At 33.8% G+C, this 14,000-nt stretch overlaps 1 protein-coding gene across 1 annotated transcript in view; it reads right to left on the bottom strand.

Annotated features, from left to right (window-relative positions):
• Positions 1–1,799: 1,799 nt before the first annotated feature.
• Positions 1,800–14,000, bottom strand: part of QKI (QKI, KH domain containing, RNA binding) — a 178,109-nt gene continuing 165,908 nt past the window's right edge. The window contains exons 4-7 of the mRNA XM_012646792.1: positions 12,744–12,831; positions 11,062–11,361; positions 7,996–8,070; positions 1,800–4,096 (exon numbers count right to left, since the gene is read on the bottom strand). Coding sequence (XP_012502246.1) covers positions 4,080–4,096; positions 7,996–8,070; positions 11,062–11,361; positions 12,744–12,831 — 480 coding nt within the window. The 3' untranslated portion in view covers positions 1,800–4,079. The remainder of the gene's footprint in view (positions 4,097–7,995; positions 8,071–11,061; positions 11,362–12,743; positions 12,832–14,000) is intronic.

Below are 14,000 nucleotides of genomic sequence, written 5' to 3'. Positions count from 1 at the left end.
AATCTAGGAGAACTATTCACAGAAAAGGCAATTACCAATCTGTGAAACAGAAATACACCTCAAGAATTAACTAAAGAATTCATAATTAAATATCAATTTACTCAGGCTGCAGCCAAGAAAAGCATGAGGATATTTAAGAACTCTTAAAATGATTTGCATGCAAGAAATTAATCATTTACAACTTCAACTTCCAGTGTTCTTCCCTCTGAAACGTGTTTAATGTATTAGTCTGATTGTATTTCGGAAGTGGGTGAGAGTGGAAAAATACCTGAGGAAAACTCACTAAGGTGCTGAGGGTTTGAGAAGGAGCAAGGTGGGACTGTGTAATTGTTATTAATCACTCACTCTAGACTGTCCCCAGAAGCAGAGTCAATCAGCTTTTGGGGTCTACCTATATCAAGCTCCCTCAAAAGGAACAGCTGGCTACACAAATTCAATGCTTTCCAAAGGAAAAATGTCAAGGTAAAACAAAAATCTAAATAAAGGTAAAATACCAGATTCTTCGCTTTATAATGTGACCATAACATTACCTATTTGCAGAAATTAAAAGAAATGGTTCAACAAAGAATCAAACTGGTTTCTCCAGGTATATATCATTACAATGAATCTCTTTACTCTTTATGCTGTGAGCAGACAGTGATTATTTTGGAGAAGGAAAAATAAGAGTGTGGAATTAGTAACGCAGATGCTGAAAGGCAAGTGGCAAGACCAGAAGGATGCCTCAAACAAATGCTACTTTGTTCCCATCTCTACTGGCACCTACCCCCCCAAGTAAAAGACCAGAATAACCAAAGCCATTTTAACAGTAGTGTGCGGAATTGTCAGCTGACAAACAACATGAAAACAAGTCACGCTATGTTATCTGTGGTCACGTTCTTCAGGGTTAGTCCAGTAACTCAAGACTTTACATTCTTTTGTCTTTATTTGTTTATTTTAATTAAACATGTAAAGGTTAATAAACAGACATAGTCCAGAGTTAGTAGGTTGGTATTATAACATTTATTAAAATAATGCTATGGGTTAATAGAAACAGCAAAGAACCAAAGAATTAAAATGCAAGCTATGTAAAATCCCAACTAAAACCCAGAAGTGTCTAACGTATTCATTCATTAGCTAACTAAAAGCCCAAAAAAGACAAGACACCCAATATAATAAAGTACTGCAAAACAATTGGCAATATTCAGTTATCAAAATTGTGGATTTTGCATTTTGTATCCTTTTCTCAATCAAGAAAAAAATTCTTTTTGAATGTTATATAACATACATATAAAACAAGATAGAAAAATACATTATAAACTTGTAACAATGGCTGTAAATACATTATCTTACATGTTTCTCATAGGCAATAGGTTGGTTATGGTACATACATAGCATGAAACTACTAAGATAATAAAGAATAGACAAAAATACATGTCAGCTGTACGGTAACATACAAGCGACACTCCCATCTACCCACACTAAAAAATTACATAATACTGTCAGAAAAAAAATCTTAAAAACTACGTATTTTAATAAGAAATAAATTCAATATAAAGAATGATAATACTGAGAACCAAGGCATTCAGAGATTTCAAAAGTCATGCTTTTTATCAGTTGATCCAAAATTTTGTCAACTAAGTTTTCAAAAATTTGTTCAGAGCCAACATTACTCGTAAATGTCATACATTTATTATTTCATACGTTTACTTTCTTCACCATAAAAGACCTTTGATAAACATCTAAAATGTCCAGGTATAACATAGTTGAGATGAAACTGGATCAAATACTGGTATCGTTTTTAACAACTATCACCTCAAATGTTTGAGTGTCTCAAATTTATCCAACCAACCAAACAATATAAAAATCAAAATGGCACAGCATATATTGTAAATAAATCAAAACAACTGTGTGTGTAACAGAAGACAAAGCAGTGGCACGTTAAACCAAAGCTAGCTGGATACAAAACAATGAATGTCTATTGCATAGTAAATAAACTGAAATTTCCAAGTGAGACAAGATGGTGGAGAGGTTACCGAGAAGGTGCTGACTGAGCTCCCTGCTGGCCTCTGACTGTGACACTGGGAAGGTGTGGAGGAGGGGATGAGTTGATAAGAGGGGAATCCACTGTCACTTGAGATTTGCCACATCTGGTACTGAGCAGTAAATGATGATACTCAAGTGTTTAGATGTAGGCATTGTGCACAAATTGCTTGCTTCAACTACAAAACTAACCGTTTGAACTCCATGAGAAATTAGAAGCTTAAGCCGAAATGTAGTTGAGTATTTATATGCACAATGATGCTAGTTTGTCACATTCTTTTAAAGTTGAAAGATGTGGTTTGTATCGCGGGGAGGGAGGAGAGGTTCTGAAACCAGCAAAGAGATGGACTACACAAGTTATCTGGTATGATATATAGAAGTCTGATTAAATTTGGTTCATTTAAAAACACTGTTTCCAGAATGAAAATCACAAAGATTCACTTTTGTGAAAAAGTTTGCTACGTACTCTATTATCTCCAATTAATTAAAAAAGAAAACTCTAATGCATCCCCCTTCTCCAAATAAAATAAAACTCTAATTTTGTCTGTAAACTGATGTTCAGATCACACATAATTTTAATCTCAGAATCCTCTGGGCTAACACTGAAGACTCCAATAACCAAAAGTACTCAATTAGGATTTTTAAAAGAATGATGTTTTAGAACTTACTATTCAAGACATTAGAAAAGTTATCAAATTTTTTCACAGTATCAGATTTGGCAAATTTGCATCAAGGTAACTGTGGCAAAAATCATATAATTCAGACCATCAACTCATTTGTCTCCCTCATACCTTCTTTCACATACTGGGCGACTGAGTAACATGCATTAACTTGTATTCTGAGGGAGGAGCTGATCTTACGAGACACTTGACTAAATGACCATGAAGGAAAATAAGGCACTTTCTTTTCTTTAGACTTATTCCAATACTTAAAAAATAAAAAAGAAAGACAAAAAGGCTCTTTTGGTCTTTTGTTTCTTGACAACCACCAGAAAAAAATCATTTCATGAAATAAAGGGTTTCTTTGTTCTTTTTCTTTTTTTTTTTATAACACTTGAAAGTATAAAATGCTACATTTCCAAAAATATATATATTTTTTTCTGCACCAGCACCCTTGTATAGTAAAAGTATCTACTTTTTGTTCATTTGTTTCAATGCACTACACTTTATCTACAATTTCATTACATGTATACAGCAAATAGGCAAGCATGGCTTTTACATCCTTAATGATTTTTTCTATACAGGGAGGTTTAAAAAAAATACTTGAACAGTTTGCCCAGTAATGTGACACATAATGCATGTACCTTGTTCTCATATATTTTTTTTTAAGAAGGTGTAAAATAAAGGTTCAGTAATTTTAACTCAGATAGTTAGCTTTTTAAAAATAGTGTTGCAGTTTTGTTCTTTGCATTACTTTTCAAAACTCCTTAAGTTTTTCTCTCATGGCACACTTTTTTCTAATACTTCAAATTTTGGCAGGCAATATAAAAAAGGCTGCAACTTCTGCCCTTTGAGGGCACTGTAGTGACGAAACAGCATATCAAATTTTGAATACTTTTTGAAATCACTTCACCAATGACATCCCTGACCGAAGGTTCATGCATGATGCATCATCACACAGTACATTCAGAGAGAGCTTTGACTTCGCTATGAGAAGAAAAAGATTCCTAGAAGTCTCTCACAGTAACTGCCTCTGTCATTGAGTAGTTAAGGGCCATCTGTCTCCCCTTCTTAAGAGAGGCCTTCTTACCGTTCGCTTAGGGTGGGACATTAAAAGATGATCAGTGCTGTGGGATGAATTGGGCCTTATTGCTTTACTACTATTCAGTGCAGGTTCTAGAACCACTTTCACCCAAACAGGGAAAAAAAAAAAAAAAGCTGAGTTGGAGGACAACAATTTCTTTGTCTTTTGTTTGGTTAGATGGTAAGACGAACGGACAAGTGCCTCAGCTCGCTGCACTGACGACAGGCAAGCAAAGGCGATTACCAGTTAACTGATCAGCAGGCAGGCATGGTCAGGTCATCATTGGGTGAAGAGTTCAGAGGTCAGAAGGTCATAGGTTAGTTGCCGGTGGCGGCTGGGTGGTTAGAAACAAAAAACAAAACAAAAAAAGAAAAGAAAAGATAGAGAAGAGATTAGTTTCAGCTAGTGACGGCTTAATGACAACATGAAAAACTAATCACAACTAATAAAAAAAAAGCATGTTTAATTCTGACAAACTGATTGACACCATCTACAGAATACAATAAAAATCATGACAATTTCATATCATGATTTGAACGAATGAAGAAGAGCCCACTCCCACAAAAACAAAAAACAAAACAAAAAACTGGTTAACAGGGAAAAATAGAAATAAAATACAACTAACAACTAATAGTTAGTAGCAGTCAATGAAGAAAGTTGAAAAACAACAATGAATAGGTTTGGTATACAGAATTTTGAAACAGTCAGTACAGTTATCAGTCTCTGACTGCTATTAAGCATTAGTATTCTCTTGGATGCAAGCATTAAAGCAACTATTAATGATGGATGTGATTATTAATAACTGATGATTAACAGAAATGAATCTAAAGAAATTTAAATTTCTATGAACAATTTGGTTCAACATAAACTCTGGGCCAAACAAGGTTTCTTTTGTTCAATAAATGTTTATTGCTTTTTCAATTATTCTATGTACAAACAACATGGAATTTCTTGGCCTCATGATACAAAGCAATACTAAACTGTAGTCTATCAGTGTAGGCAACATCATGGGAACCAGAAAAAGGCCAGGCCTTTTGCACTAGCCACCATTTTCCAGTTGAAAATACTATTTTACACATATAGAACACTTATAAAATGCACTTGCATGTAAACACTGTAAAATCCTGCCATTTAAAATTCTATACTCGAAAAGCTCTAAGTACATCAAAAAATAGAAGAAATTTCTAATTGATACCAATAAGGCATTTTAAAACTACAAACAGCTTTCTTTATTCAATTTCAAAGCTAATACTCTGCAAATACAATAAAATCTGACATTTCATATACATTCCTGCTTTATATTTTTATATTTTAAAAGAAGCCACCTGTAAATACTATTTTCTTTTGCAAAATAACAAAAAGAACAAAAAATTTAAAAAATTACAGTAAAACATAAAGTAGTTCTCAAGTGGAAAAGTTATCATTCCCAATGTCCTTGAGTTGTTCCTTCCTTAATCAACCTGTTACATTCCTGCTTCACCAAACTTGGTCCACTTAACAGTAGTATGATTTTAAGACTCATTCAACAGCTTAATTATTTCTACTATATTCTGAGGTTTGGTAGAATTTTCTGTACTGTTGCCATGTGACTAAGGCAGAGGAGATGTGAGTGAAAAGATACTCAGTGCAAAGCTAGGTTCTGTGCCACTTCATCAATCACAACTTAGCAGGTGTAATGTTCACAGAGTTTAAATGATCTATATAACGGACTGATTTACCTTCATATGACAAAAATGCTTTCTAAAGTCTATCATTTAGAACAGTTTATAAAGACTACAAAAATACTGTATCTTCAATGTGACCAAATCTTCCCTGAATTTCTTTAAAACAGTGGAATTTTATTTAAAATAAAAACTGCTGCTCCAAAATCAAAGAAAATAAATATTAACATGATGCAGTCATACTATTTCACAGGTATTCCAAAGTATGAAATCTTAAAGCATTTTTTGATATTACTTAAAATTTTCATTATGAATGACAGTTCTGTAAAATCATTATTCAGAAAATTTTCTGATTATGTGTTTTTGAGTGTGGAATACATAAACAAAGCAAACTACCACTTATCTATACCAGTGCACCTAGAATCCATCCTCTGCCAAGTCCTGGCCTCTTACAGTACACACAGGTGTGTTCACTGTGCAAAACCATTTATAGTTCATTACAACTAAAAAGTCAGTGGTCTTTTATAGGCTTCAAATTCAGTTTTAAAATACGTATAGGGGTGGGTTTATTTTTAGTAAAGAAGTAGGTATTGGTAACCATGTAGTACTCTAACTGCTCATACAGAATTACATGGTTATATGTCCAAGGGCCGAGTTCCCTTGCATTAAATGAATGCTTATAATAATCTTCTCTTCAAAAGATTTTTAAAAAATAATTTAAAAAAACCTCAAAAATAGAGAAAACAGTAGTATCATAAAATAATTTAAGTGAAGGACTTCGGACATCTCCCTTAGACCCAATGAGTGCATGCAGTGATAATAAGTATACAAGTATTCTGTTATTAAAAAAAAAAAAATTAGCAATTCGGTTTGCTGACATTGCATTTTGAATAAAAACAGTGACAGGAGTAATCAAAACACATGTAACTACAAAAGAGCCATGCATGGAATGTGTTGTAATTTTCCAAATACAATAAAATATTCCTCTAATATTTTCAACTATCTCAAGGGACTGGAGTATTAAATAGGCCAATACTTACTGTGTTAAAACAAAATTAAGAGGAATCTCCTAAAAGGAGGCATATGAGGAAAGATTACCAGGGGGAAAAACTACCTACTTTGAAATGCTCTTCACAACTATTTTAGACATTAGCAATATAAATAAAGCTTCAAATTATTCACAGAGTTATCCAGTGTCTTAAAATGAAAGTGACTTTAAAAAAAAAGTCCCATCCCTAGGAGACATGCTCTGATGAAAGAGAGGTGGCACGTATGCTCGTATATAACATTTACAAGACATATTATCTCCATAGTCACCGAGCTGGGGGTCTAACTTTGTTCACTGAATAATCACTACAAGTAATGTATATATCAGCTTAAAAGTCTTCAAGGCTCTTTAATTACATATGATGCTAAATAAATCTCAATAATGTCTTTGGGAAGACATTTTATTTCTCATGTGGAGAACAGTTGTGTCTAATATTTATCATCAGTATTCAAGGAGACCATATAAAGTAGGTAGGTCTTTCATAAATCTATAGAAGATGTACGACTGGAACGTAAATCCGTTACTTTTTTCCCACTAATATCAATGACTTTGATCAATTTAATTGTAGGTAATATGCCATGACAGAAACTTGTAAAAAGTCCTTTTCTACCATGCTTGAAATTTCTACCCCTTGTGATGAAAAACTGAGAAAACAATTCAATGTCAATAAACCGAAAACTATCACTCCTCAATAAGCATAAATAATTTATAAAAGGGTCCAAGGGCATACATAGGACACAAATTACAAATGTTGTAAGGAGAAAAGTGAAGACTTATTTTCCAGTCACAGGTTAGTCAAAAAGGATATTCAAACAGCTGGATCGCATATCACCACAAAACTTCAAGAGATAGTTTACCTTCAGATAATATATTTTAGCAGCAAATGACAAAAATCAAAGGATCCATTTTGGCAAGAGAATGGAAGAATAAAAGGGAATTGACTTTCTAATGCATAAAAAAATTCAACTACATGAAAGTTACCTTCACAGTCCTTCCGTGTTGATTTCAACTAAGTGCTAAACATGTACACCCTCATGTTTACACAGTGGCTCAAATACTATAAAGAAAAATGGAAACTAAATCTTCAGTTTTCTCCAAAAGTATACAGGAGGCATATATTCCTTTACTTCTCTCATTAAAGCACCATCCGTTCAATTCATTTTGCAATACCAACCCCAAATTTCAGAACAATTAAAAGGTAAATTTTAGCAAAAGTTATTACTGAAAAGTAATTACGGCAACATCAAAATTTAATAGCTCCCCAAATTTACTAATTTATGTTTTAGTAGGAATAAATCATAGTGTATAATAATAGCAGATTTAATAAGTTAAAATATGAAGGGAGAAAAAAACAAAACAAAAAACCCAATCCTTAAATCTGTAAATTATTACGAATGAATTTAGAAAAGGAAAAAAAACTGTGTGCAGGTAAGCAGTTACATCTTTTCCATCAGGTGTGGTGTTGCAAATTTTACGGACACCCAACGCATTTCTTATAAATAAGAACTGCAGAACTAAACTAACCTCGGTCTGCGGTCACAATCCTTTGGTAAGGATGGACACGCATATCGTGCCTTCGAACTTTAGTAGCCACCGCACCTAGTTAAATTGTAATTACCAAGACAAAGTTAGAAAACATTCACAAGGGGGAAAAAAACATTAACAGCACGTTTATCAAAATGGATTTCAAATGTTCATTTACTACAAAAGTTTAAGAAACACGTTAAGGCACAGTAGTTTTAAAATTAACCATAGTATGTCACGTATATATGCATCTATTAATATTGCATTCATTTCAAACATCTTCGCCTTAACCTATTTTATCCATTCATTTACAATCCCCAAGTTACAGTATTTCATGAACTCTATTAGATCCAAACATATTTAAGCTTTACTAGTCACATATTCACTGAAGTGCCTTTCTTGCAGCAGGACTAATTAAATAATGCCGTGTTTAATACTGACAATTATTTGCTAACCTTAAGACCACTTCCAGAGTTTATCACTTAAAAAGGTTTAAAAGCAATTCTTAAAGCCTACAGATTGTGGTTTTAAACTTTGAGTCAATAAGTATGAACTGCAATGAATTAGGTGATTAGTAAAGCAAACAGTATAGTACACTTAGCAGTCAGTATACTACTATACACTCCTTTATAAATTACCATTACTTTGTAATATTACAGACTAAACCAAATTAATAACATAATTTTACTTTATATCTATGTGCAAAAAGTGCAAGTAAGTCACTGACTGCTAGGCTAAGCTTTTTTTCCCCCGGAGGCTGCTGAGACTAAGCATTTGTTAAATTCAGATCTGATGAGGGTTCGGTTAAGACCGTTCTTGAATTCTTAGCCTTTCGTTGGGAAAGCCATACCTAAAGATAAAAGGAAGGGAATTAAAAATTAGTCATCAATGAAGATTTGATGCTAATACCAATCTCCTCACTACTACCAACACACATGTCTGCATCTGTTTTGAAGGGCACTGCTTATGTTAAAATAATTTAATGTGAGACTTGATATATAGCATGCATGTTATCTGTGTGCAAATTTATTATAACTTTGCAATTTAAAATAATTTTCTCAGTTCTCCAAGTGGTCAATATCATATTTTACTGCTTAGGTGGTAAAGCAAGAAATAAAATGGATTTACGATTTTTCCATTTAGTACTCATTACTATTTGCCTTATGAATGCCAATTATGGATCTGTATGTTTTGCTCTTTATTTTGCCAATCTAGTAATTTTTTATAAATAAAAATTTCCCAACGAAACAAAAAACATGTTGCTTTACAATGAGAAATAAATTTTACTGCAGTGCCTCTTGCTGTTTCTAAGCAGTAAACTGGTCCATCACCCCTTATTCATTTTAGATAAGCTGCTCATATACAAGTATAATTCCATGTGGCAAAATCAGGGAGATCTTGCATTGAAAGTGCTGGAACAGCAGCTGGTGGCTAAGAGTCCCAGCCCTGCAGGAAGTCAAGAGTCAAACTCCTCGGGAACAGATGCTGTGAGTGCAGCAGAGAGGAGTTCTGGGGGAAGGAGCATGCACAGGACCACAGGACAGAGTATTAATAGAAAGGAAAACTTAAACAAGGTTACAGGTTACATGTTATTTTAAAAATGCTTCAAGAAATGTGCAACAGAAACAAGCCTCTCATTAACAGATCTGTGGTATAATTCTGACCTGTAATTACTTTATACAATGATTTAGAGATAAACGGAAAACATGTACAATAAAATGTATTTGTTGATAAAACAAAAGGCACCTGAGTGCATGCACACACACAGATAACATACAGAGCATTGTGGCTTTAACTGAACAATGAATTTTCGAGTTTAAATCTTAGTGTCCCAGTTCATTAAAGACTTTCAAATTTTTATAAATCAACATTAATGCTGGAAAAAAACCCTTAAAAGATCAAAGTCTTAAAAGTCAACAGCATGCATGCAGCACCAAGGTCATACACAATTCAGGGAAAAAAGGTATTCAAATTCTGTCTGGTAAAACAAAGGGGTTGCACAGAAAGTTTGTTCCACATTGACTGGTCGTGTTATAACAGCTGCTGTATTCTAGTCCTTCATCCAGCAAGTCAATGGGCTGAAATATCAGGCATGACTGGCATTTCAATCCACTCTATAAAAAAAAGGCATCAGTAATGTCTTTTGCAAGCACACCACTTTTTGTTCATGTAAAACCAAGCGTTTATAGTATGATTTTAATCTTTGCCTCGTGTGATTCTGAATTCAGTAACTTGGTATTTACTCATCTATTCCATACTGTACTACTGAAATTAAGAGTATTTCTCATGTTTAATACTGATCAGGACTTCAAAAGACAAAAACTGAAACCTTAAGAAGGCAACTACAGTCATGCACAGAATAACGACGTTTAGGGCAACGATGGGCCGCACATACAGTGGTGGTCCCACAAGATTATAATGGCTATACCATACAGCCTAGCTGTGTAGCAGGCTATATTATCTATGACTGTGTAAGTACACTCTATGATGTCTGCACTATGATGAAACTGCTTAACGATGCAATTCTCAAACTTATCCCCGTCGTTAAGCAACGCATGACTGTATTTAGCGGGTCCCTTTCATATTTTAAGTGATCACAAATATTAAAAAATACATACAATATTAATTTTATAAAGATCTCAAAATATGTTCACATAGAAATTTAAAATTTAGACAACAATTAAATAAGTCAAAAGAAATGTAACTTTGGGAGGTGGAGCTGATGGAGGTGATAAGCCATGGGGTGAGACCTAAAACTCAGAATGACCTCAAATAATGTCAAATGTGTACAGTATTTTGTTTAAAATGTATATAATAAATTTACCCAACCAAAGTGGATCTGAGTTATCGAAGTGGATCTGAACAAATTTCAGGTGCAATTATTTAAACATAATTTAACATGTTATATTATATAATGGAATCTTATGAGAGGCTGAAATAAGTTTTCAGTCTTTCTTAATGGAAACTTGTCTTGCCTCTCAGAAAACTGATAAAATCATTTCCAAGTTGGGGGCAGCAAAATTTATAAAGAAGAATGATGTTAACCACACAGGGAGAAGAACTTACCTAATACACCACTAGGTTCAATAGGATACTCAAGGATTGATGTAGCTGGTGCCAATGTGTAGGGGTATTCATAAGGTGTGTAGATTAAACCAGCTTCGGGGCCTGGAGGAACTATTGCAGCAGTTGGGTGAGGAGTTCCGTTTGGCATGACAGCGGTCTGTATTTGTCTGATCAAAGGCATTATGGTAGGGCCAGCTGGCGTAGGAGTACGCAGGGCAGCTGGTGGGAGAACAGGCGCAGGCCCAGTAATGATCCTTGGAGCAGCCTGGGCTGTTGCTGCAAGAGAAAAGGCAAGGGCTGCTACAGTAAGCAAAGAAATTTAGAAAGAAGTATAGAGATAGCAGTGTAAAATATGGGAAAATGAGAAGGGAGTAGGAAAAAGAATGGAAAAAGCAGGAAAGAAGAAAAATAAAAGGAAATCATTAGTACATGCGCTGATCACACAAAAATGCCAAAGCACACCAATCAAATGCAAACAGCTTTCCCTTTCCCAATGTGATTAAGAATGTGCAAAAATTAAAAAGCCACTGTAAAAAAAAATGAATGAGACCATTAAATAGGTTATATTTAGTTCATATGTTTGGTATATCTATGTCTTTTAAGATTTCGCAAGACTAAACGTGCATGCAAAAGCACAAGAAAATACTTGCATTAAAAGATGTTAAAAATAATTTGTAATTGGAGTCCACAGAAACACAGTTTTGGTATATTTATCAAGTGCAGCTTTAGTTTCAAATTAAAGGAAGAGTAATTTTCATTGTATTAAGTTATTCAAATAACCACAAGGGGGGTGTGTGTTATATGTGTGTATGTGTGTGTGTGTGTGTGTGTGTGTGTGTGTGTTTGTGTGTATATATATACACTAATATATAAATTATCTGCATCTTTAGGAATTAACTTCATAGAATAACACAAAAAGTCCTATTTCTAAATTCCCAATTATTAACTATATATTCCTCACATTCTCATGAGTAAATTAAAGTCAACCATTTGTAAAGTAACTACTTCTAAACCTACTGGATTGTCTACATTGTGGAAAGTTGGCTAGGACTTTAGAATTCTATTTCTTTCAAAAAATTAATTTAAATATGATATTATGTTCATGTAAGTGACGTGTAAACCTTACATTGTCTCAAAATATAGATTTCACATTATTTCTTTTTAAATATAAAAAAGGAATCCCTCTTATGGCTTATAAAAACATGCACAGACACATATAAAGGAAAAACAGGACTGAAAATAGTTATCACCCACTGATCTCTGTGAACTCACATATGAAATCAATAGGAAAAAAATATCCAAGGGAAAACATGCAAACAAAGTAAAAGGACAGAATTCAACACAAGGTTCATTTCATTCAGATACACTTCACTTTGAAAGTAAGCTGGAAGCCTTAAATCTGTAATTAACTTAATAGGAAATTTCTTAAAACTTGAATTTAGAGATTGAGATTGCATCAAAAGAATAAACCCAAAACTTAGACATGCTGGCATAAAATAAAATCGACAGTGTCCTCAACTCATGAAACCGTGAAATATACGTCTGCCCCATATCAAGTGACAAAATTACTTCAACTCTTTACTTTGTTTAAACTGTTCACATGTTATGCTGCCAAAAGGAGAAAGATTTGTAGACAAAACAGCTGAGACAGTGGTAACCCTGGGCCTCAGTCTTATTCTTACGTGATTTAATGTTGGCATCTCTGTAGGTGCCATTCAGAATCGCAAGCTCCATCAGCTGCATCTTCTTCAGGCTGTCTTCTCCTTCTGCCTACACGTGGAAAACACAAGAGAAGTTAAGCATTTGAGATCATCCACATATATCATAGGTATATCTACACACAAGCCTTAAAATAGATATGTGATTATAACCATTTGCTTCAATAAGGAAAAAAAAATCAGGAACCAAAAGGTGCTGACATATGGAAGCCCATTCTCTCAGTGATGGCATGTTGATGCACAGGATATTCTCAACAGCCACTGGCTGCATTTCTATTTCAAAACTTTTATGTAAACTACACTGATTTATTAAAGTTCTCTTGAAAAGCTCTGTCTTTAAATGGAAATGAACAGAAATGTTACGATTAAATATAGTATATTCTCTCCAGCATCTATCATTTTGCTGAATATTCCAAACCAAGATGTGTTTATTAAAAGAAAAAAAAACACACTGTGATTTTAAACATGTAAGATCTGATTGTGGCATTAAGGTAAGGGAATTTTATGCTTAATTCTCCACAAATGAAAATTTAGTGAAGTTATAAAAATCATTAAGAACTTCTAATGACTGTACATTCTATCTACTCTTTTATGACACCATCCCTTTCCTTCATCTAATTAGCAAGTGCTAACAAATCTATGGCAATCTCTTAATATCTTTAAGGTCACCATATAATCTATTGTCCAAACCAGGAAATGTTTAAAAGCAAATAAGGGGCACTATGCTATCAAGACAGGCATAAACCAGGACTGTCTCTGATCATCCAAATGTCTGGCCACCCCATTTACCTTAGCTTCTTTGTACCACTCTTTCCATTTACTGTTGACACCCCTGTTCTAGTCATTACTGATGTAGTACCAAAACTACTAGACCATGCTGTTAATGATGGCTTGTCCTCCAACCAATCTATATACAAAGGCCAGATTAATAGCCCAAAACACAATTCTCATCATAATATTTCTCAACATTCTCATGTCTCAAACCCATTATTGGTTTCTTACTAATATCAAAAAATTTCAAAGATTTAAGCTATCTATGATCTGGCCCCAAACTATCTTCTTGAGTTAAACCAATGAATCTTCTACTATTTAATAAACCTATCTCATGTTTATTAAACATTTTGTAAAATCAAACTAGATCATTCCCCTCTACTAGTCTCTGTGCATATTCCCATTTCCTCCACTGTAAATGCTCCTTTGTATGTCATTCTACCCCTCCCT

This window comes from Propithecus coquereli, unplaced genomic scaffold, assembly GCF_000956105.1.
Source record: "Propithecus coquereli isolate 6110/MARCELLA unplaced genomic scaffold, Pcoq_1.0 Scaffold25, whole genome shotgun sequence".
NCBI classification, from domain to species: Eukaryota; Metazoa; Chordata; class Mammalia; order Primates; family Indriidae; genus Propithecus; species Propithecus coquereli.
Note: the sequence above shows the minus strand (reverse complement) of the source record. Positions and strands in the feature narration are given on the sequence as shown.